This window comes from Lissotriton helveticus, chromosome 11 (genome assembly GCF_964261635.1).
Source record: "Lissotriton helveticus chromosome 11, aLisHel1.1, whole genome shotgun sequence".
NCBI lineage: Eukaryota > Metazoa > Chordata > Amphibia > Caudata > Salamandridae > Lissotriton > Lissotriton helveticus.
In genome coordinates, this window is record NC_136072.1 from 60981077 (window position 1) to 61005874 (window position 24798).

The following is a 24798-nucleotide window of genomic DNA, read 5'->3' on the forward strand; positions in this document are numbered from 1 at the left end:
CCCGCCTTTTTTATTCTCAGACGTACTATTGAGATTAATTTCTTGAGTATTTTCAATCAAAAGATCGTTGTTTAATCTTTTAGATTTGATCGTTTTTTTGAAAATTGGATATTCCTTTTTACTTGGAGGTTTTTCCATGAATAATTTTTTTAAAGAGATTATTGATGTTTCAAGTTGATTTTCCGACTTTCCTTTTTTTCGTTTTGTTGCATTTAATGTCTGAGTACCACAATCATGTTTTTGTGTCTCCTTTTCAATGTTACAATTCCTTATATTATTATTCTTTAGCAAATCATTATTGTATTCCGGATGTTTGTTTTTCATTTCAGATGTTTTTCTTCTCTTTTTTTCCTCCACTAGATGCTTAAGGATCCCAATTTGAACGTCCAAGGTTTGGTCCGAGTTTTCTAATATGTTTCCCAAAAAGGAGAGCACTGACTCAAGTATCTCTTGCAGTGTAAAAAGGGCTTTTGACATAGGTGTAACAATGTTGGCTGAATAGTTAGTTTTTATATTAAATGGGTCAACAGATGATTCAAGTGGGAGAGGTTCCGATGGGTTTAGTAACTGAGGAAAACTATTAGATATTTTGGGCTCTGATGGTTTTTCTGATATATTTGATTTATTAGCCCAGAGTTCTTGTAATTGACATTTATTTCCAGTATTATTTTTAGGAGTAGACGATACAAGATGAAACTCTTCTTGATCACGGAGTTCTGATTTATTGAAGGAATTGATAGATTTTTGCTTAATGTCAGGGACCACATTACTGAGATGAAGATTCAAGTTGGGTGCAGGTGTTATTTCAAAATGAGTTTCAGGCCCTACAGGTACTTCGAAGATATCTGCAGCTTCTGGATCTATGATAATTTTGTCAGTGTCTTCCTTAGTTGAGAGTCCAGAAAAATATTCACTGATGGCAGGGGTCCGCAGTATGCGACCTTGTTTGACCGATGTATCTTTTGTTTTCCGTACAGCATCCTCTGTGCCCATACGTTTCATGAAAATGGTCCGTGAACGTAATTTTTTAAGCCCCATTTCCTTTCACACGAGTGGTGTTATTTTCAAGCTTAATTTCTCGTGTAATTAGTAGGCAGGACGAACTTTGGTGATTTGATCGGGTATAGGTAAACCTTACTTTACGTGAGCCGGTGTTAGTGGAGTGGCCCGTCCCGTCCTCGGTCGTCCCCGGACGGCCACAGACGGCCCGCCCTTTGCCCGGGCTTCGCCCGGCGTCCCGCACGCGTCCCGCTTAGCGTGGAGGGTGTGTCATAAATAGGAGGAGCAGGGGGCGGGAAGAGACTCCAGGTGCGCTCAGGTCTCCACGCGCTGAACCCTGGGTCTCGCAGTCCCAGCCCCTGTCAAGCAGCCTCCGACGTGAAGATATGCAGCAGCCTGTCTCCTTGGCTTCCCGGAGCAACAGGCAACAGGCAATGAGTAGACGAGGGAAGTCTCAGCAAAACAAAAGCACACAGAAGCAGCTGCGAGCGGCGCCCGCGAAGCGGGGGCCGCGAGCTGTAATAGTGCTAGTAGCCAATCAGAATGAAGCAGGCAACCAACTGAGGCGGAGCAGGGGCGGGAAGAGACTCCAGGTGCGCTCAGGTCTCCACGCGCTGAACCCTGGGTCTCGCAGTCCCAGCCCCTGTCAAGCAGCCTCCGACGTGAAGATATGCAGCAGCCTGTCTCCTTGGCTTCCCGGAGCAACAGGCAACAGGCAATGAGTAGACGAGGGAAGTCTCAGCAAAACAAAAGCACACAGAAGCAGCTGCGAGCGGCGCCCGCGAAGCGGGGGCCGCGAGCTGTAATAGTGCTAGTAGCCAATCAGAATGAAGCAGGCAACCAACTGAGGCGGAGCAGGGGCGGGAAGAGACTCCAGGTGCGCTCAGGTCTCCACGCGCTGAACCCTGGGTCTCGCAGTCCCAGCCCCTGTCAAGCAGCCTCCGACGTGAAGATATGCAGCAGCCTGTCTCCTTGGCTTCCCGGAGCAACAGGCAACAGGCAATGAGTAGACGAGGGAAGTCTCAGCAAAACAAAAGCACACAGAAGCAGCTGCGAGCGGCGCCCGCGAAGCGGGGGCCGCGAGCTGTAATAGTGCTAGTAGCCAATCAGAATGAAGCAGGCAACCAACTGAGGCGGAGCAGGGGCGGGAAGAGACTCCAGGTGCGCTCAGGTCTCCACGCGCTGAACCCTGGGTCTCGCAGTCCCAGCCCCTGTCAAGCAGCCTCCGACGTGAAGATATGCAGCAGCCTGTCTCCTTGGCTTCCCGGAGCAACAGGCAACAGGCAATGAGTAGACGAGGGAAGTCTCAGCAAAACAAAATCACACAGAAGCAGCTGCGAGCGGCGCCCGCGAAGCGGGGGCCGCGAGCTGTAATAGTGCTAGTAGCCAATCAGAATGAAGCAGGCAACCAACTGAGGCGGAGCAGGGGCGGGAAGAGACTCCAGGTGCGCTCAGGTCTCCACGCGCTGAACCCTGGGTCTCGCAGTCCCAGCCCCTGTCAAGCAGCCTCCGACGTGAAGATATGCAGCAGCCTGTCTCCTTGGCTTCCCGGAGCAACAGGCAACAGGCAATGAGTAGACGAGGGAACGATCATGTTATAATCATAAAAGCACATATAAATACATCATCTTAAACATTTTTTTTTACAAGGTATTATCTTTAGAATTACAAATATTTCATCACTTTTCTAGAATAAAGACGAGCGTCCATAAAAAAATATAAGAAAGCAGAAACATTTCAGATCGCAAGACTAGGTACATTGTTATTACTTATCAAACTCAGTAATCTACGCGCCATTCCCTTCCTCTTCCTCACGCAGGCCCATAGGAATGTCGCTACTGAGTAACAAACCAAAGGGTCGGGTAGTGTTTTTAGAAAATATAATGCTACCCGACACTTCTTTAATTTCATTTTTTTTAAAATTGGTTTGAGGTGGAAATTCCTTTCATTCTCATAGAGCCTGCAAAATAAAACTAAGTGCAATTCAGTTTGAAGTGATAGATTATCACATGGGCACGCGTTTAGGTCGGAGTGGTTATATGTTTTTTATGGATAACCAAACATTAGGGGAAACAAATTGGTGCAAAATCTCAGTAATATGAATCTGTGTTGTACCCTGTTTACATTTACTAAATAGGAAAAGCCTCCCTATGTTAGTGGTGGATTAAGATGGTATGCCTCAACCAATCAATCAACAATTGTAGAGCGCGCTACATACCCGTGAGGGTCTCAAGGCGCTGGGGAGGGGAGGGGGGGGCAGGTCTTGAGAAGTCTCCTGAAGGTCAGCAGGTCTCGGATCTGTCGAGGCTCAGTGGGAGGGTATTCCAGGTCTTGGTGGCGAGGTGGGAAAAAGATCTCCCGCCAGTGGTTGTTCTTCGGATGTGCAGGACGGTGGCGAGTGCGAGGTCGGTGGAGCGGAGCTAGCAGTTAGGGATGTAGAAGGAAAGTCGTTTGTTGAGGTAGGCTGGACCGGTCTAGCGGAGTGCCTTGTGTGCGAGGATGAGGAGCTTGAAGGATATCCTCTTGTTGACGGGCAGCCAGTGCAGGTTTCTCTGGTGGGGATGATGTGGCCGTGGCGTGGGACATCGAGGATCAGTCGTGCCAAGGCGTTTTGGATGCGTTGCAGTCGTTAGATGAGCTTGGTCGGGGCTCCTGCGTAGAGGGTGTTTCCGTAGTCGAGTCTGCTGCTGACGAGGGCTTGGGTGACTGTTCTTCTTGTATCTGTCGGGATCCACCGGTAGATCTTGCGGAGCATGCAGAGGGTGTTGAAGCAGGAGGAGGTGACGGCGTTGACTTGCTTGGTCATGGAGAGCGTTGAGTCCAGGATAATTCCCAGGTTGCCAGCGTGGTCGGTGGGGGTCGGGCTGCCCCCAGTGCCGTCGGCCACCAGGAGTCGACCCAGGCTGATGGGTTGGAGCCGAGGATGAGGACCTTCGTTTTGTCCGAGTTCAGCTTCAGTCGGCTGATCTTCATCCAGTCGGCGACTGCCTTCATTCCTTCGTGGAGGTTGGCTTTGGGGGTAATGGGGTCCTTGGTGAGGGAGAGGATCAGTTGAGTGTCGTCGGCGTAGGAGATTATGTTAAGGTTGTGCTGTCAGGCGACGTGTGCGAGCGGGGCCATGTAAATGTTGAACAGTGTCGGGCTGAGGGAGGATACCTGGGGTACGCCCACATGATCTCGGAGGCTTTGGATCGGAAAGGGGGAGGCGGACGCTCTGGGTTCTGCCAGAGAGGAAGGTGATGGTACATTCCAGGGCTTTGTCTTGGATCCCTACGGCGTGGAGGCGTGCGCGTAATGTGTGGTGGCAGGCGGTGTCGAAGGCGGCGGAGAGGTCCAGGAGGATGAGGGCTGCGGTCTCACCATTGTCCAGCATGGTCCTGATGTCGTCAGTGGCGGCGATGAGGGTGGTTTCGGTGCTGTGGTTGCTGCGGAACCCTGACTGGGAAGGGTCCAGGATTCTGTTTTCTTCGAGGTATCGGGTTAGCTGTCTGTTGACGATCTTCTCGATGACCTTGCCCGGGAATGGGAGCAGAGAGATGGGCCGGATGTTCTTGAGGTCTCCAGGGTCTGCCTTGGGTTTTTTGAGTAGGGCGTTGATCTCGGCCTGTTTCCATCTCGCAGTCTTGATGGAGAGATTGATGACGTTGCGTAGGTGGGGAGCGATGGAGCTGCTGGCTTTGCTGAAGACGTGGTGCGGGAATGGGTCTAACGGGGAGCCGGAGTGGACTGTGCTCATGGTATTGATGGTGTCATCAATGCTCACGCTTGCCCAGGCTAGCAGGGTCGTGGTCGATGGTGTGCAGAGAGTCTGTTGTGTTGCTGTCTGTTGGGGCTGTCTGGGTGATGAAGCTGTTGTGGATGTCTGCTATCTTGCGGTGGAAAAAAGTGGCGAGGGAGTCGCACAGGACTTGCGATGGCGGGATGTCGTTGGTGTTGGAGCTGGGATGGAGATTTCTTTCACGATGTTGAAGAGCTCCTTGCTGTTGTGTGCATTGATGTCCAAGCGGTCTTTGACGGAGGTTCTCTTGGCAGTCCTGAGGAGGTGATTGTGGTTGCGTATGGCGTCCTTGTGGGCTGCGTGGCTGTCCGGAGTCTGTTCGCTGTGCCATTTCTTCTCTAGTTTCCAGAAGGCTCGCTTGGAGGCTAGGGGTTCTGATGTGAACCACCTGGCCTTCTTGCTGGTGTCTCTGTGGGAGGGTTTCTTCAGCAAGGCGAGGGTGTTGGCGCAGTCGATTCAGCATGTGAGGCTATGGGCAGCATCGTTGGTGTTGGAGAATTCGGTGGGTGGGCTGATAGCGAGGTTTGCGTGTAGTTGGTCTTCGGTGGTTTTTCTCCAGTAGCGGCGAGGGATCTGTTGGGTGCGGTGGATTTCTGGAAGGAGAACTAGATGCAGCGGTGGTCGGTCCAGAGGAGTTCGGTGGTGTGGCTGTAGGAGACGTGGGGGCTAGCGGAGAAGATGGGGTCAAGCGTGTGGCCAGCGGAGTGGGTAAATTTTGTGACGAGTTGCCTCAGTCCGAGGTTGGCGAGGTTATCGATCAGGGTTGTCGAGTTGCTGTCATTGTTGTTCTTAAGGTAAAAGTTCAGGTCTCCGAGGAGAATGTAGTCGGTGGAGGTCAGGGTGTGCGCACTGACAAAGTCGGCGATGGAGTCGCTCAACTGGTTTCGGGGTCCGGGGGTCTTTAGACGAGGGTGCCTCTGAGGGTGGAGATGGGGTCTGTGTGGATCTGGAAAATGCAATTGTTCGGAGGTGCTGAGAGTGTCCTTGGTGCTGGTCGAGACCCTGATGCTGTTCTTGTGGATGATAGCGATTCCTCCTCGGACTCCGTTGGTGCAGTCTCTGCGGGCGACCCTGTAGCCTAGGCAGGGGCAGCGAATGGGCAGTGAGGGGGGCGGGGACACAGGGGACGCAGCGGCGGGAACAGGAACGGCTAGGGCACAAAGGCAGCCGGGCACAATCAGGGGCAGCGGGGGGGACGGAAGGCAAGAAAACGAGCACAATCAGGGGAGCAGAAGGCAAGAAAACGAGCACAAACAGGGGCGCAGAAGCAAGAAAACAGGCACAATCAGCGACCAGGAGGCAAGAAAACAGGCACAAATCAGGGGCAGCGAGGGAGAGCAGAAGGCACGAAAAACGAGTACAAATCAGGGGAGCAAAAGAGCAAGAAAATGAGCACAATCAGGGAACAGAAGGCAAGAAAACGGGCACAGATAAGAATGCAGGCACAGGGGGTAGACAGGCAACAGCGGTCACAGACACCAGAAGACAGTCAATCAATCAATCAATCAATGACATTTATAGAGCGCACTACATACCCGTAGGGTCTCAAGGCGCTGGGGGAGGGGGGGTGCCGCTACTGCTCGAACAGCCAGGTCTTCAGCTTCTTCCTGAAGGAGAGATGGTCTTGGGTCAGGCGCAGGTCGGTCGGGAGGGAGTTCCAGGTCTTGGCGGCCAGGTAGGAGAAGGACCTTCCTCCTGTAGTCGCTCTTCGGATGCGGGGGACGGCGGCGAGGGCGTGGTTGGCTGATCGGAGGTTGCGTTTGGGAGCCTAGAAGTTGATTCGGCTGTTGAGGTAGCTTGGGCCTTGGTCGTGTAGGGCTTTGTGTGCGTGGGTGAGGAGGCGGAAGGTGATTCTTTTGTTGACGGGGAGCCAGTGAAGGTCTCTCAGATGTCCGGAGATGTGGCTGGTTCGTGGGATGTCGAGGATGAGTCTGGCTGAGGCGTTCTGGATCCGCTGGAGTCTCTTCTGGAGCTTGGCGGTGGTACCGGCGTAGAGGGCGTTGCCGTAGTCCAGTCGGCTAGTGACGAGGGCCTGGGTGACGGTCTTCCTGGTCTCGGTGGATATCCACCAGAAGATCTTCCGTAGCATGCGTAGGATGTTGAAGCACGCCGAGGAGACGTTGTTGACTTGCCTGGTCATGGAGAGGGAGGAGTCCAGGATGAAGCCCAGGTTGCGTGCATGGTCTGTCGGTTTGGGTGCGGTGCCCAGGGCGGGGGGCCACCAGGTGTCGTCCCAGGCGGAGGGTGAAGAGCCCAGGATGAGGACCTCCGTCTTGTCCGAGTTCAGTTTCAGGCGGCTGGTCGTCATCCACTCGGCTACCTCTTTCATCCCTTCGTGCAGGTTGGCTCTGGCGGCGGCGGGGTCGTTGGTCAGGGAGAGGATCAGCTGGGTGTCGTCGGCGTAGGAGATTATGCTGAGGTTGTGTTGGCGTGCGATGGCCGCGAGGGGGCTCATGTAGACGTTGAAGAGGGTGGGGCTCAGTGAGGATCCTTGGGGGACGTCGCAGATGACTTCGGTGGCCTCTGACTTGTACGGTGGTAGGCGGACTCTCTGTGTTATGTGCAGTACAGGGAAGACAGACAGACAGCGACAGTGATACAAACCTAAGGCCTACCACTGGCCACCAGGGATAAGGCACAGGTGGTAGACAGCGGTTGGAGGAGGGCATCAACTTCTACAGCAGCGGCAGCTGGGGCAGGGTCAGGACACACAGGCGGAGCTGTGTGGTGGGGGCGCGACCAACCAGCAAGGTCAAGGGTGGCTCTCCTCACCGCGCAGTGGCCGGCCTATATGGGGAGGTGGGAGGGGGAAGCAGCGAATGGGCAGTGAGGGGGCGGGGCCTCAGGCGTCGCAGGGGCGGGAACGGGAGCAGTGAGGGCACCAAGGCAGCCAGGCACTGCATATTTCTTTTTGTGGTGCTCCCTGCGCTTGTATTGAGACATCAGCATGAAGGTAGCACTAACCTTCTGTTTGGAAACCTTACAAACCAAAGGATCTTCCAAAAGTTGTGGAGCCCAATCTCTCTTAGAACCAACTCTATGTAACTTAGCCACCTGAAGCTCTTCCAGTTATCCATGGCTAGGCAGCTCCGTATTGCGGATTGAGTCAATGGTACTGTGTCTGTCCTCCAAATTGAATGCCATAGGAGGAGTGGGGCTACTGGTATGTAATCTGATATTAAGGCAGGGCCAATATTTTCAATAGTTTTTAGTGGTGTGGGTGCAACCACACCCCAGACCCCGTCTCCATAAGTCGCCGCTGCTTTTACTCTGGCCTGGTAGATGTTTTTTATTGGCAATAAGGGTTTAGCACCCAATTTCTTTGCAAAAGATTTTACAGAAATGGTACCCCTTTCCATTGCCAACTTCCTTCCTTCCATCAATTTTGCCCATGACAGTTCTTTATCAAAAAGGATACCCTGATAGGGGAAATAGTCTACTACCTCAATTTTTCCGGCATCCACACTAAAGTACGGCACTTTTTCTTTTCTGGTGGCCCCAGCTATTATTATGAAGGACTTAGATTGGTTCACTTTTAACTTTAGTGAGTCCATAAAAGTGACATACGCGGTTATAAGCCTTTGTAACCCAATCCCCATTCTAGCAATTAAAACTGCATCATCCGCAGCAGCCAATATTGGTAACATTTGATTTTCGAAAAGGGGGACATCTCTGGTAGCCCCTATAAGCGCCTTCTCAACTCCGTTTGTATTTAAGGAGAAGAGAAATGGGGCCAGTATGCAGCCCTGGCTCTCTCCCCTAGATATTTAAAAAATGCGTGTACAATCACCAGTTTTAGTATATCGCACTGAAGCCGTTGCATTTGCATACGATTGCCTAATGAAGTTTAGAATAGCAGGTTCAACCCCCTCATCTCAATTAAAGCCCATAGCTTATCATGGACCACGCAGTCAAACGCCGCGCTCAGGTCCATGAATGCCATGTTTATTTTCCCGTCCTTCATACTTGTATATTTTTCTATGGTCAATGCTAAGTTCAAGCATTGATTCACAGTGCCCCTTTCCTGCTGGAAACCATACTGGACCTGGATCAAGATCTTATTTTCTCTTGCCCAGATTTCTAACCTAGAGAGAAGAAGGCGGCCCATAAGCTTTGATGTTGTGTCCAGCAGGGATATTGGTCTGTAGTTTTTTGGATTGGCCCTATCCCCTTTTTTATAGATGGGTACAATGACCCACGAAAACCACGAGGGGGGCCTTCCGGGGCTATACTATTCAGGACATAAGTTAGGAGTGTTATCCATAAATCTGGATTAGTTTGAAAGAAATCAATTAGAACCCGTCTGGTCCTGGGGCCTTTCCTAAACTACATGAATCCAACACCACCTTTACTTCAATAAAAGAAAATGATATGGGTGCATAAGGCATTTCGTAATTTGTCATGTGTTGGGATTTAGTATCAGTGTTTAGAGTGAAAATTTTCTCAAAATGAGTGACCCATGAGTCCTCATCAACATTTACGTCCAGTGTTGGGTCATTAGAGGTTTTGAAGTATGGTGCATTTACTAACTTCCAAAATTCACAACTATTTCCAGAACTGGCTGCCTTATCCTAATTGGCCCATAAGTCCTCCCTAATTTCTTATTATCTTGTTTTGCTTGCATTTGTGTAGGAAGCCCGGAACAATCGTATTTGTTCATAATTTCGAGGCTTAACTTTTAGGGCTTTTCTTGCTTTTGTGCAAGGGGAATCAAACCAGCCCCTGCTATTACCACTATTTGGCACTTTTTTTCTTGTTAAGGCCAATTTTTTTTTCCTAGAATATTGCAAAAGGCTGGCACCACTTCCCCTGCCTCGGCCTTCGGGTTTAGGCACAGTTGGATATCATCTTGTGCGTTTGATATAATTTCAGGAACCAGCTTAGTTTTATCAATGTGAGCCCATTTGAGCTGGACCCCATTCTTTCTAGCCGCAATATGTGTTTCAACATTTCTGCAATGTTGTCCCTCAAGTGCTAATACCTTCAGCTCCATAGAAACCATAGCATGGTTGCAATAGGTCCTGAAAGAGTTACATACCTTAACGGCCCTTTCAACGAGAGGGGCGGTCAAGAGTATGTAATCAATTGTGAACTCCACCCCATTTTGTAACAAGGAACTCGAAAAAGTATCTGTTTTAAGGTCCGGGTCAGACATTATTTCCAAATTTAAAGAGGCGGCTGCTAGCTTATTTATTCCATTATCATACTCACTATGTGTAAAATAGTATATAGGGTTTCCCCTCATGTCCTTAAGGCCACAAACGGGCAAACTGTTATAATTACTGGGGTGTATATTGAAATCACCTAGTCATATAATATCAATATTAGAAGACTTCTTGTTGCGTACGATGTCTGAGATAGCTTTATTGACTTCCCCCACAATCGTATGCATCTTTGTGCCAAATCTGTTATTATAAAAATGTATTAGTACCCATACCCCTTCCTGATGTAACTCCAATACTAAAATATGAAAATTTTGGTTAGAATGTGATTTCATCTTTGCGTTTATTGGTACATCATTTCGGATTAGAGTGAGGATTTCCCCCTTTTCCCCTCCCTGAGGTAGATGGATTTGCCTGGGACTGAAAGGATCGATAACCATTTATAAATACTGACTCCGTGGCCCAAGTTTCCTGAAAGCATACTATTTCCTGGTCCTGCCATAGCTTTAGCCAATTAGTGTCACCCAGTTTTTGGGTGATACCATCCACATTCCATGTGGCTATTTTCAGAAAATTTCTTTGTCTCTTCCACTGTATAGGTGATGACTGTGGGCTCACACTATTAACTGTAGTAGGGGGGTATTGCCTTTCATTGCACGACTGTGAGCTTGTATGTACTGGCTGTAGTCAGTCACAAGCATCAAGGTCGGACAGGATAGGATATCTGTTCTTGAACCTCCAATCCATATTCTCACTGTTTCCCCAGGATGGCCCCCCCCCCACTGTCCTTCATTGGGCTGAGGGTGGCCCATAGACCTTGGTGGTATGGAAGGTCTATAAAAGAAGCCCAAAAGTAGGACAGTAATGTGTAAATTTTTAATATAGTCATTGCCCAATTGCTCCAGGAGAAAGCCAACAACAAATTCACTTTTAAAATCTAAAACCGCACAATCTCCCAGAAATTATTTCCTGGCTGAGCCCACCCATGATACTCTTCTTTCCATGATCATCTGACTTGCAATGTTCCTGCCTGTGGCCCCCACCATATCCAGATTTTGATCTAACCAATGGAGCGCTTTGGACATTAATTGGGAAGTTGATTCTATTTGCCCCTTCCGCAACTGTGGCCCATTCTACAAGACTAACACCAGGGGAGCTGCTGCTGGGGGTAGGTGTAAGGTCTGTACTTCATGCATCTGGTTACTCAGGGCAAAGCTTACTACTGTATTAGAGTTCACCACCTCCTGACTTGTTTTATCACCTGTTTCTTTCGAGATATTGGAAGTTGAAAACCTAGTGTTACTACAGGCTTTATAACTAGATGTACCTTGTGCTATATTTGAGGTTATTTCCTCCTGATTATCGCATAGCTGTTGATCCCTATTAAGCTTTGCAGGGAATATGTTTGGTGTTGTTGTAGTAGGATCAATTCTAAGCCTTTCTTGAGTTGTTAGGGGTTGCCTCTAATGCACAAATGCACAATGATTGTCTTTGGCCTGATGTTCTAATACAATTAATTTTTCCTCTATCTGGCTTAGTTTTAGTGAGATAGGGTTTAACATAGTACAAACAAGTGTTTCAAGTCTCTGCCACATTATTTCAGTCATCAGGGGGTATGGGACCAGGTCCACTATTTCTATACCAGTTGTTTCTTGCTGAGCCATTTCTGGTGCTACATCCCCCTCATAATTGTTTGTCCTCTGGGTTTAAGCTGGCTTCGGTCTTTGCGGTCCCCCACCCTTCCTTCTCTTTACCTCAGCATCAGTACTAGTCTTCAAAAAAGGTAATAGGAAGAAAACACAAGAACACAAGATGTGATCGAGGAGTGGAGGAGCACAGATCTAGGCACAGAGGCGGAGATCACATCCAGTTACAGTAAGAGTATAAATGTTGGGCTGAATGACTTCCATTTACAGGTATCATGCTTTTGATGCACTATAGAACCTCATGTGTTTTTGGCAGTACCCCACTTGGTTTAAACATCTTATGTTCGTGTGTTTTCTCCTTATTACCTTTTTAACATTCTGACCTAAGTGGTCTCCTGCCCTCACCCTCCTATGGGGCAAAAGTTTCCTCAATATAGGGTAAGCATTTTGGAGAAAATTTCTCCTAACTGGTGCACAGATGCCTGTTACAAACTGCTGCACTTATAGCCACTCACGATAGATCCTTGGTGAATAGGGCTGAATTTGTTATGTTGTGTGTGTCCAATGCTATTTGACAATTTGTTTGTCCATTTTTTGTCTTTACCTTTCAGGCTTAAGAAACCTTTCCCATGGGCCCCCACTTAGTTTAGAAGTGCATCCCTGTCGTCAGGTGTATGCCCGCCCTCTTTCAAACCAAATTTTTAGAAGGCGAGGACTGGCCAATGATGAAGCATGACTCCAGGTGGTGTGTGAGACCACTCCTTCACTTTTTGTGAGATGCCTACACTCACAGACGAAACTGCACTAGCACTAGCGACACCCCACTGCGATCGGCTTCATTGTGGTACACGGATGGTGGAGGGTGCCATGTGTCAGTAAATACATGGCTACCAAAGTGGTACAAAAAAGCTTGGGAGGTACCTAGCCCCAGCCGGGATATTACTGACAGGGAATGGAATGTGACAGATATCATCTGTTCCTAAGTTGGCCCATCTGTTTGTTGGTCTCCTCCAGTTCGTTCAATACGCAAGTCATCGTATTGAGTAGATGGATCCACTTGCATTCTTTTAGATTGAGTGAAGCGGAAAGGTTACCACCCCTAGGGTGTAAATGTACCTTTTCGCGAATTGACAAAATGATCAACCAATGGTGCCCCTTGAGTGTGGCATCTAATCCGACTAATGTGCTGTAGGATCCTGCATTTGATCTTTTGTGTAGTTCGTCCCAAATATAGTTCGTCACAGGGGCATTTGATGGCATATATTACGTTGGTACTGTTGCAGTTAGTGAAATGAGATCGTGTGCACGTACGATTATTGTGCGAAAAAATTTTCACTCATCGGTAAGGGGGCAACTCTTACAGTGTCCACACTTGTGATTGGCAGTTACTGGGGGTAAACTGAGTTGTGTTCTTAAGTCAGGGGGTTTTGGCGTTTTCAGCGTTTCCAGATATGCACTGACTACAATGTCTCTGATGGTTTTGTCCATGTTTAAATGCGAACAATGGATCTTCTGGGATCCCAATCTCCGATGCGATTAGGCCCCAGTATTTATTTATTATTTTCTTGATTTCTTGACTTTTCGGATTATAGGTTGTGACACACATGATCTTGTCACCTTGGTCAGTCTTGGGTTTGACTTCAAGCAGTGCCTCGCGTGGAAAATACTAAGCTCTCTTCTTAGCACGTTTTAAGAGGCCTTGTGGATAGCCTCTGTCTTTCAGTTGTTGTATCAAAATCTCTGACTCTTTAAAACAGTCTGATCTGTGTGAGCAATTAAGCCGTAGACGTAAAAATTGCCCATATGGCAAATTGTCACGAAGGCTCCTGGCATGGTTAGAGTTGTATTTGAGCAAGGTGTTGCGCTCGGTTGGCTTTGTGTATAGGCTGGTGAATATCATTCCTTCTTCTATTTGTAGATTCAGGTTCAAGAAGCTGATGGAGGACCTGCTTGACGTCATGGTAAACTGAATGTCATTGGATCTCCCATTCAACCAGATAGAGAAGTCTTTCAGTGTGTCTTCACTGCCTGTCCAGATCATGCAGACGTCATCGATATATCTCATCCATAAACAAAACATCAGCATTAAAGATCTAGACAACAGTAAAGTTAGGCATTCAGGGCAGGCGTACATGCCTTTTACCATGCAGAGGACCTTTACATCACAACATTGCAGAATTTAAAAATAATAGTATTCTGAATAGTCCCATAGAGGATAATCTCAAGATGTTTCTAAGGCCTGGTTGATCATTACTTTTACTAAGTACTTTTGATCCGTATTGGTGCTTACAACATTCCCATCATTGATATAAATAGGTTAATAACACTGTTTTCTAGGAGGATTCTTACATTTAAAAAAAATCTATATTTTGGTGATATATATCTGGCATAAATTAATTTCACTTATTTCCAATGAAGACTGTGGTTAGCAGTTTGAAAATTGTATGACTTCACCGAATTCGAGGTGTTTAAAAAAAACTTTGAGCTTTTGCAGAGCATCACAATGATTGCAAAATGTAAAATGAGTTACAAGTAGATTTTCTCCGGGTGAACCCTAGAAAAAAAGTTTAAAGTAGCAGGACAATTCTCACATCAAAAAGTTTTGTTCAGGCAAATTGCCTAAAATGTTTTTTTCCTTCAAATTTGATCTTCTGGGAAGATTTCGGAAATTGACAAACGTCATATCTTCACAGGAAGGAGGTCACATCAATGTGAGATTTTCTGAATGTAGGAACGATCATGCAAACCTTAATATGCAAGCCCTTCATGGTTGGTACATTCAGGTACTTGGTTGGTACCTTCAAATCCTTGGTTGGTACGTTCAGACCCTGTGTTGTCGAAAAATTTGCTCAGCCACAGTGAATGTCTCAGTGTGCAATGCATGGACTCCAGAAGATGCTCCTGACCAAAGGGAGTCATAGTTTAACTTTAAGGTCAAGGATGAAGTGATTGTAGATTTTAAAGTGTAGCCGATTTCCGGCAGCACATGCATAGAAGCGGAAGTCTATGTAGCAGGAAAATTAGAGCTCTGAAGTATGGATCATTGATATAATCTACCTAGGAAATAACTAGAGTGATGACCAACTGATCCATGTGGGTGCTTTGGTGCAATTTATGTTGTTCATGACTGCTTAGTGACTATGAACAGGGTTTTAGGAGTTGCCATGTTTCGACACAGTGAACACGATTACCAATGGCCTGTTTTGATTATGAGTGACTCAGTGTTGGCAGCCAGTTAGCAAACGATAACAGTGTGCTTTGTAACCTGAGTGGTCTCTGTTGCCAGAACATGATTTGTATTATTTTGTGCTGTGAGCTGTTCGGTTACTATTCTTAAGGTACAAGTACTTTATGTAACTGAAATATTATTAAAGTGTTATTGGTTTATGCAAACGAATTCTGGTACAATATTCATCATTATTTCAACTATAATGATTGTGGTGTATTATATCTAAATTCACCCTTCACACAACCTCCTTTAAGCTAGGCCTTGGTAGCTCAGCCAGGTTGCCTGGAGAGTCAAAGGGACTTCCATGACCAACTTTCCATCCCAGATCCAAGTACTCATTGTCTTGGTTAGCGGGGACTTTGCAACCTCACGTTTGATATTGCTCGGTTGCTCCTGCAACTGAAACAACCAGGGAATCACCCTGACAGCTATTGGTTAAGAAGAACAATGAAGGAGTAGACAGAATGCCTGAAATAATCTGCACAATATTCCTGTCCATGGTTTTACTCTTATTTTGCAAGGTGTTTTAAGATGTGTATCCCAAAGCTGACCATAGCATGCTCCAGTGACTCGTTCCCTCTTTTTTCCACAGGGAAAAGCCTGGATCCCACTCATCCGATTGTCCTTTCTGTAACCAATGTGATCTGTTCAGTGGTTTTTGGGCACCGCTTCTCCCGAGACGATAAAGAAATCCATCAGCTCATTGAAGCAAATGAACTTGTAGTTAATAATCTAGGCACCAAGTGGGCCCTGGTGAGTCTCTCAAAAGCCCCATATTCTATGTTATTTGTCAATCATAGGAAAACTTTGAACCAAGATATTTGTAGGTTTGAAGAAAGGTAAAAAGGTAGGCATGTGAAAAAAAGACAGGCACATAAGACATAAGGGCTTATTCACAAACTTCAATTTGTTGTATGTTTAGCAGTACTACAATAGTACTACTAAAATACTACAATGCTGTTCACAAACCTGCTAGAGTTACCTCCACCTCGCCTATCCTTTCTATGGTGTGAACCTCACACATTGAAGTTTACTACTAAGGGACCAATTCCGATCTCGCTCTGAGGGGCTCCGAACGCGATCTGTCCGGAAAAAGTATGAGCCGTACGCGTGTTTTCTGTCCCACTCGTACAGCTGTACAAGCGAGCAAGTACGATGCGAAAAACGTAAAATCACCGACCGAGTCGCTTCCAGTCCAAACCGCTCCGTACTTCTCGTCCGTAAGCAAACCATGCCGTGCAATGCAGGCGATTTCTGACCAAGCCAGTACGATACACGATTCGGACAACCGGATTGAGTCGGAGCTTCCGACACGTAAACTCTCCGGGAAGCAGACTTCGGGGATCCGCGCCGGACCACCCTTCACCCGTAGCATTATGAGTCGATCACAGGGGGGGACCAAAGGGTCCCCCTATACATGCACGTACGGTGCAGGTGGCACAGACGCCTTCCCACTACAGGGGGCGCCTTTGTGCACAACATTAAGAGGGCGAAAGGGCTGAGACAGATTAAAAGAAAAGGTAAGGGAGAGACAGTGCAATGGGATAAGATGTGGGTTTGTACTTATTGGAAACAGGATGATGAAACTGCGGTAAATAAAAGCCTCCATTTTGATATTAGCTGTGGCTGAGTTAAAACAGTCAAACCCCTAGAAATAAGCACTGCAAGAAATCCCAAGCTCGCCCTTAGTACAACAGACAACAAGGCATTCATCACAGAATATGTATGCTCTTTGTGAAAATCAGAAATGAAAACAACATCAGAGCTAATAAATACATTATTATATCCAAAGTAATTTAATGCAAAATAAAACAATACATTATTGGCATGACACCAAACCTACCTTGGTAAAAAAAACACCACTGTAACATTTGTAGTAAGTATCTGTTTTCTAATAGTTTTCATTTTCCTTAACTGGTACAATGTCACAAGAATGGGGTTTCTAGAAGCTTCCAAACCTAGGTGATAGAAAGGTAACTTTTGAAGGCATGCAGACGTGCAGAGTAATCTGCTTTTGACGTTTCCTGAAAACAGAGTTCTTTCATATCATGGTTTCCTTTTTATCATGCATATGGGTGCAGCTTACATGTGAAACACAGGGGGTACAAAGTTCCCCGAGAGGTATCTAAAGAGGGAAAGGGGAAGGAGTGTGTAAACCAACACGAGTGGAGTCAGGGAGCGGAAGGCTCCCTTTTTAGAACTCAGAGGCCTCATACACCCAGCGAGCTAGATGTCAAGCTTCATCATTGGCCTCTTGCTCCTCGTCAGGCTGGCGCTGCAATGCCTGACGGGCGCCTAGAAGGCACTCTTTGTCGGAGATCTTTAGTTCAAGCCAACGGTTGTGTGCGTGTGAGGGGGAAATTGAGGGGTGTAGTCATGTGGGGAAGGTGATATTAAAAAAGGTGAACCAATTCACAAGGATTTTTATTAACGTGACTGATTCCCTTGGTTAAAAAAGGTGGGAGGGGAGATAGAGGCTGTAAAGGGCACAGTGGAACTACCTCGACCCTCTAATTAGGTCGACATGTTTCTTGCTTAGTATCGCAATTCCTCAGGACCTCAAGTACAACAGTACTACACAGTGAAAAACCAGAAGTGAAGATAAAAGATCAATACATGTCTCAGCATTACACAATTGGACATGGCTGCTTTCAAGCCCTCATGCACTACACTTACTTAATGTTGGATTTATTTATTTGAATAGAAAAAATTGCTCCATATGATATTGTATTGTATTGTAATTGTATTTAAATTGCATTTATATAGTGTTTACTACTGCAGATGAGGTGTTAAAGTGCTTTTTCGGCAAGTAGCATGCTACTCCGGAACCCAAAAGGATTAGTGATGAATTAGTATAGTGAAATGTGCAATTAATTTGAGTGGTGGATATGTTACTCTGTTATTTGGATTGAGGCTAGTTGAGGGATAGAAGAGGAAAACTTATGCATTGATATAGTGCTTGCTACCCCTGATAGGTATTGGAGAGCTTTTCGGTGAGTAGCACGCTACTCCGGCACTGAAGCCTTGACCACGGTATGTCATGGATGTTTCTCAGCCTATTTGCTAGGTTTTAGTCAGACATGTATGTGGCAAAAGCTTAGCTATGTCTTACTTTGTGCATTTTACCTTTAATGCACTTGCACTATTTGTGTGCAGTTGTTAGTTGACCTGATACAGCCATGAAATATACTAATTGGTTTGTCCTAGAACAGTTGCCCTGATTTACTGAAAAACACATGCAGTGGAAGCTCATAAGCAACCTTTCAATACTCAAAGAGACAACATGCCAGAACGTTTCATCCACAAAAATAAAATAATTCGAGGGCAATGGTGGACAAAGACAGATTACCTGCACTAGGGATGTCCAACATAGTGGGACGTTGACAATACAGTCCTAAGGCAGAACAACAGTTGGGGAGCAGAATGGAAAACACACACTATTGTAGCTTCAAAGGGTGGCTTGGGACACCAATAAGAGGAAAGGATCAACCAGAAAGGGGGACTGGGGCGGGAGGCAAAGAGAAAGGGAGACAGTGGCACAGTGCCTGGCAGGGTAAGGGGTGGGCCAGGGAGTGTGGTTGGATTAGGGGCGTCGTCAACCCCTGCTTTAGCAGCTACGGGTGTGGGAGAATGAGAGGGAGGGAGGAAGAAAGCATTGGTGGATGGATGAAATACTTGAGAGAAAGGGTGGATGATAGATGCATGAGTGGTATAGTGTGAGAGAAAGGATGAATGGATGAGTAAAAGGGTAAATAGATGATGGAGTGAAACGCTGAAAGGATGGATGAGCGAAAGGATGGATAGATGAGTGGATGGATGGATGGGAGTGTGAAAAGATGGATGCATTAAAGAATGGATGTGTAAAAAGGAGGGTAAATAGATGGCTGGATGTAAGGGTCAATCGATGGATGAGTGCAATGCTGGATGGGTGAGTGAAAGGATTGATAAGTGAATAGGTAAATGGATTGATGAGTAAAAGGTACGATGGATGCAGATTAAATAGATGAGTGGAGTGAAAGGGTGGATGGATGGAGTGAAAGGGTGGATTACTGAGCGGATTGTTGGATGGTTGAAAAGCTGGATGAATAAATGAATGGATGGATGGATGGAAAGCGGTAGGCATAAGTGAAAGGATGGGTGATTGAGTTTTTAGGTGGATGGATGAGTTTTGATGGATAGGTTTGAAGATGGATGGCTAGGTTTTCAATCAATCAATCAATTAGGGGGTTTGAAGCACGCTACTCACCCGTTAGGTCAGCTGTAGAGCCAGGTCTTGAAGCTTTTTCTGAAGGTGTGCAGAGTAAGGAAGCGTCTGATCTTGACTGGGAGCTTGTTCGAGGCATTACCTGCGATGTAAGAAAAGGCTCTTCCACCTGCTCTGGTTGTGTGGATGCTTGGGGTTTCTGCCAGGGCGAGGTTGTGGAGGAAGACTCTTTCGTTGAGGTATTTGGGTCCGTTGTTGTGGAGGGATTTGTAGGCGTGGGTGAGTAGCTTCAAAGTTACTCTATTCTTGATGGGAGCCTGTCAAGGTTTCACAGATGTTGGGTGATGAACTCATGTCGTTGGATGCTGAGGACGAGGCTGGCCATGGTGTTCTGGATGGTCTGGAGTTTGTGTAGCATGGATTTGTTGATTCCAGCATAGGGGGCTTTCGTAGTCCTGTCTGCTTGTTATGAGTGCATGGCTGATGGTCTTTCTGGCTTCAGGGAGATCCACTTGAAGGTCTTGCGGAAGATGCAGAGGGTGTTGAAGCAAGTGGAGGCAACGGTATGATCTGTCAGGTCATAGTGAGGGAGGAGTCAAGTACGATGCCGAGGTTCCGGGTGTGGACCGTTGAGGTGAGGGGGTGCTGAGGGCAGTGGGCCACCAGGAGTTGTCCCACACAGAGGGGGAGGGTTGGAAGACAAGGACTTCTGTCTTCTCTGAGTTGAGTTCCAGACAGCTGCTGCTCATCTAAGCTGCTACGTCTTTCATTCCTTCTAGGAAGCTGAATCTGGTGGTATCGGGAACCTTCGAGAGGGAGAGGATGAGCTGGGTGTCGTTGGCATAGGATACAATGCCGAATCCATGCTGTCTGACGGTGGTGACAAGAGTGGCCATGTAGATGTTGAAGAGCGAGGGACTTAGTGACGATGCTTGTGGTACTTCCCAGCTGACCTCTGTGGGTTTGGAGAGGAAATACAGGAGTCTAAACCTTTGGGTTCTGCCGGCGAGGAAAGAGCGGAGCCAGTCGAGGGCAGTTCCCTGTATTCCTGCGTCATGGAGTCCGGCTGCGAGGGAGCGGTGGGAGATGGTGTTGAAGGCTGTGGAGAGATTAGGATGAGGTCCGTTGGGTCTGCAGAGGGCTTCTTGAGGAGGGGCTTGACTTCTGCGCGTGCCCCCCCTTCTTGGAAAGTGCCAGATTTGAAGGTGGCATTGATGGTGCATCTTAGCTGGGCCGCTATGGCGGCAGCAGCTCTGTGGAAGATGTGCAGAGGGCAGGACTCCATGGGGGCTCCTGACAGGGTGCTTTTCATGGTCGTGGTGGTATCTTCAGTGGTGACCGTGGTCCAGGCAGTGATGGTGGGCCGGCTGACGATTCTGGAGGGAAGGGTGGTTTCTGGAGTCTGCTTGCTGAAGCTATATCGCAGAGGGCTTTGATTTTCAGGTGGAAGTAGGAGCCAAGCTTGTTGCAGAGGTATTTGGAGGGAGTGACGTCTGTGACTTACTTTGCTGTGGGGCTTGGTGAATTGCTGGATGATGTTGAAAAGTTCCTTTGAGTTGCTGGAGTTGGTGAGGATTTTGTTCCAGATGAAGGTCTTCTTTGTGGATCTAATGCGTTGGTGGTAGTCTGTTATGGCGTTCTTGTAGGTGGTCAGGTCTTCTGTGGCTTTGCTGTTTCTCCAGTTTTTCGAGATGTCAGCAGGAGGGCCTAGCTTCTAGTAGGTGGGTGGTGAACCAGGTGGCCTTCAGGGGGCATTGTCTGTCGGTGGTGCGGATGGATGCAAACTTGTCTGGGCAGTTGGTGATCCAGTGGTGTAGTTCCTTGGCTGCAGAGTTGGCATTGGTCGAGGCGGGGTGGTCACGGCTGAGGGTGGAGCAGAGGTGCTTCTCTGTGATCTTGCTCCTGTTCCTTCGAGGAGGGTGAGGAGTGGGTTTTGAGAGTGGTGGCAGTGTTGAAAAAGAAGTGTTTGCAGTGTTAGTTCATCCAGAGGGGCTGCATGTTGTGGCTAAAGCAGATGTTGTTCCCACCTGCGAAGATGGGGTCGAGGGTGTGTCCTGCCTTTTGGGCAGGGGTCGTTTTGAGCTGTTTAAGTCTGCTGTTGGTGAGATTGTCCAGGAGGGCGGTGGAGTTGGGGGTCACTGAGGTTGTCAGGGTGGAAGTTCAGGTCTCCGATGAGTATATAGTCCATAGAGGCAATGGCGTGGGGTGTGATGACGTCAGCAATAGTAGTGGCCAACGAAGCACAGCGTCCAGGGGGCTCTGTAGGCGAGGGTGCCGTGAAGCGTGGTTCTAGGGCTGGTCTGGATCTGGTAGTGAAGGTGTTTGGTGGTGATGGAGGAGTCGCTTGTTTTGGAGGTGGAGTCGGAGAGCGCTCTTGTGTGCGATGGCGAGGCGTCCTCCTGGGCGGTTGGGGTGGTCCTGCCTCGGGATCTTGTAGCCATCGGGAATGGCTGGGCGATGTCGGGCGGAGGAGGCATTGGTCTAGGTTTCTGTGAAGAAGGCGACTTCTGGCCAGAGGGTGTCGAGGAGGTCCCAGATCTCTTTGGCCTGTCTTTGCAGGAAGCACACGTTGAGGCAAATGCACTTTAGGGCTTCCATTGTGTTGGCGTCCATCGTGGGGGCAGTGGCCTAGTCCGTGTGGAGGGTGGTGAAGGGTCATGGCAGTGGCGGCAGGAAAACTGGCCGTGGGTAGTGTTCGGTGTGGACCGCAGGCACTAGGGGCCAGATGTAGGTAGGGTTTTACCGGTCGGTAACGGCCGAATTCGGCCGTTACCGACCGGTAAAAGGAATTTGAGATGTAGGGGGCAGAATCTGTAAATTTACCGTTCTGTAAATTTACCGATCTGTAATTTTACAGAATCTGTAAATATACCGGTCGGTAAATTTACAGAACGGTATATTTACAGATTCTGTAAAATCGATATGTAGGTGGGACTCTGATGAGTCCCACAAGGCCTAAGAAATCGGTATTTTACCATCAAATTCAATTTGATGGTGAAATACCGATTCAGGTGAGCATGCAAATGTGTGCATGCACACCTGTGCCATATGACAGGCAGACCTGCCCTTAGGGCAGGTATGCCTGCCATATGGCCCCCGAACCTTTTTTGGGGGTGCTAGAGGGTGTCAAAGTGACACCCCCTGCACCCTTGCCAAAAATCTGTATTTACCGATCGGTAAATACCGACCTGTAATGCCCCATTCATTCCTATGGGCTTCAAAGCCCATAGGAATGAATGGAGCATTACCAGTCGGTATTTACCGAATCGGTAAATACCGACTTTTAAAGAATCGGTAAATCCACATCTGGATTTACCTACATCTCGGTACATCTATTTTACCGACTCTTAAATACCGAATCGGTAAAATTCGGTATTTAAGGGTCGGTAAAATAGATTTACCTACATCTGGCCCCTGGTGTTCCTTCCGGGGTTCAGTGCGAGGAGGCAGCTGAGTCGTAGTGGTGGGTGTTCGGAGATCCAGGGTCCCTGGCGCTGGTCATGGATGGGCACAGACAGACTTGCCTTAGGCGCGCTTTTGGTGCACCAGCGTCCGCCATTAAAAAGGGAAAGGGAGGGAAGCGCAGCTGGGAGGTGGAAGCGGGACTGGCAGGGGGAGGGGCCGCAGGGCAGCAGTGGCGGGGAAGAAGGACGTCAAAATGGGCACACACAAGGGCACAAGCAACAGGAAAACTTGCAAACAGATATAAATTGAACAAGGACAACATTACAAAATGAAAGACAGACAAAGACAGAAAGCAGGCACAAACACAAGGACACAGGGTCAGACTGATTTGCATATAGCCATGTCTGAACTGGGGTGGCTGAGTGAACTAAAGAATGGTGATGGATTAAACCCAGATCAGTTGACTGGGGGTGAGTGTTTGGTTTGTTCAAACGCTCCGTCCATCATCCCCTTTTTTATCGCTTTGTTCGCCCTAAGTGTGGCAGGGTATGCTCAGACGTGAGTCCCTTGTTCACTTGGCCACTGGATTCAAGATAGCCTGGCTGATGAGGATTATGAATCCGAAACCGGTCCCAGGATGCTTGTTTCCGGTCCAGGGAAGACATGGCTTGGCAGTTCGGGCTGGACTGTTCCCATGGGGCACAGGGTCAGACTGATTTGCATATAGCCATGTCTGAACTGGGGTGGCTGAGTGAACTAAAGAATGGTGATGGATTAAACCCAGATCAGTTGACTGGGGGTGAGTGTTTGATTTGTTCAAACGCTCCGTCCATCATCCCCTTTTGTAATACAAACACAAGGACAGACAGCATTGAACCAGCAGAAAAGCAAGGCTCTCCCACTGGACCACCAGGGATGAGGTGCAGGCAGGAGCCTGCGGGTAGAGGAGGGCCTTGAACACCTACCAGCAACATGGGAACGGGGTCAGCAGCAGGCAGCACAACATTGGAGCTGCTGGGGAGAGAGCAGGTCTCTGACCAGGAGGTCAGAGGTGTTGCTCCAGGTTTTGATATGAATAGGCAGATGGGTGGATGGACAGACGGAATGTAAAGGTGAAATGGTGGATATCAGCAGGTGGATAGAAGGATGAAAGGATGAATGGATTGCTGCTTGATTGGAAGAGACAAGCAAGCTCTTCTGGGAAGTGCTGTGATGACTTTCTTTACCTGCTTGGTGCCATAAGAGCTTTGGATCTGAGGGGGGGGGTATTTAAATTTTCTGTCTACTGCCTTGGGACACAAGCAATACTGGGAACAAGTAGGGTGGCAGCAGCAACTTAACTCCACCCTCATCTGGGACAGCCACACCTGGACTGCAGATCCAACAGTGCAGCTAGAGAAATGCACACCTGGATCTCCAACTGCGCAGACGAGCTTGCCCCACTACTCAATTCCCAACAAGCAATGCCCCAGGAAAGATGCCTGACTCACCACCAGCCTCCAGGACACCAGACGCACCTGCAGACGCCTGGAGAAGAACTGGAAAAACACCAATACAGCCAAAAACGATGTCACCTACAAGAACGCCATGACTGACTACCACAACCAAATCAGAACCACCAAAAGGAACTTCATTCACAACAAAATTCTCGCCAACTCCACCGATTCAAAGGAACGCTTTGGCGTCACCCAGGAATTCACCAACCCACGCAAGGACGCCACAGACTTCCCCATTCCCAAGACCTCTGCAACAAGCTCAGAACTTTCTTCCACTTCAAGATCAAAAACCTATATGACAATTTCACGAACCGTCCTCCAGACACCACAGCCTCCATCCTGCTCCCCAAGGACAACAGCCAATCAACCATCTCCAGCTGGACACCCCTCATGACCAAAGACACTGCCACAGCCATGAAAGGCATCCACTCAGAGGTTCCTACCGGCCACTGCCCTCCTCACATCTACCACAGAGCCGTGGCCACCATCGCACCCGAACTGAAACGCACCATTAACACAACATTCTAAACAGGCACCTTCCCAGACATCTGGAAAAGTGAGGATATCAGGCCCGAACTAAAAAAGCCAACAGCAGACCCCACCGACCTAAAAAACTTCCGGCCCATCTCGCTCCTCCCCATCGCAGCCAAAGTCACAGAGAAACTGGTCAACAGAGAACTGACACAATTCATCGAACAGAGCTCCGTCCTCGATCCGTCCCAATCCGGATTTCGAAGCAACCACAGCACGGAGACCACCCTGCTCACTGCCACAGATGACATCCGCACCCTCCTGGATCAAGCACACTCAGCAGCCCTCATCCTACTCGACCTATCAGCGGTGTTCGACACCGTGTCTAACCGCACACTACTCACCAGA

At 48.1% G+C, this 24798-nt stretch overlaps 1 protein-coding gene across 1 annotated transcript in view; it reads left to right on the forward strand.

Moving 5' to 3' along the window:
- The window catches only part of LOC144791457 (cytochrome P450 2J2-like), a 131470-nt gene that overhangs the window by 20985 nt on the left and 85687 nt on the right, over positions 1 to 24798 (forward strand). Inside the window, exon 4 of the mRNA XM_078666135.1 lies at positions 15407 to 15567. Within this exon, the coding sequence (XP_078522261.1) occupies positions 15407 to 15567 (161 nt within the window). The remainder of the gene's footprint in view (positions 1 to 15406; positions 15568 to 24798) is intronic.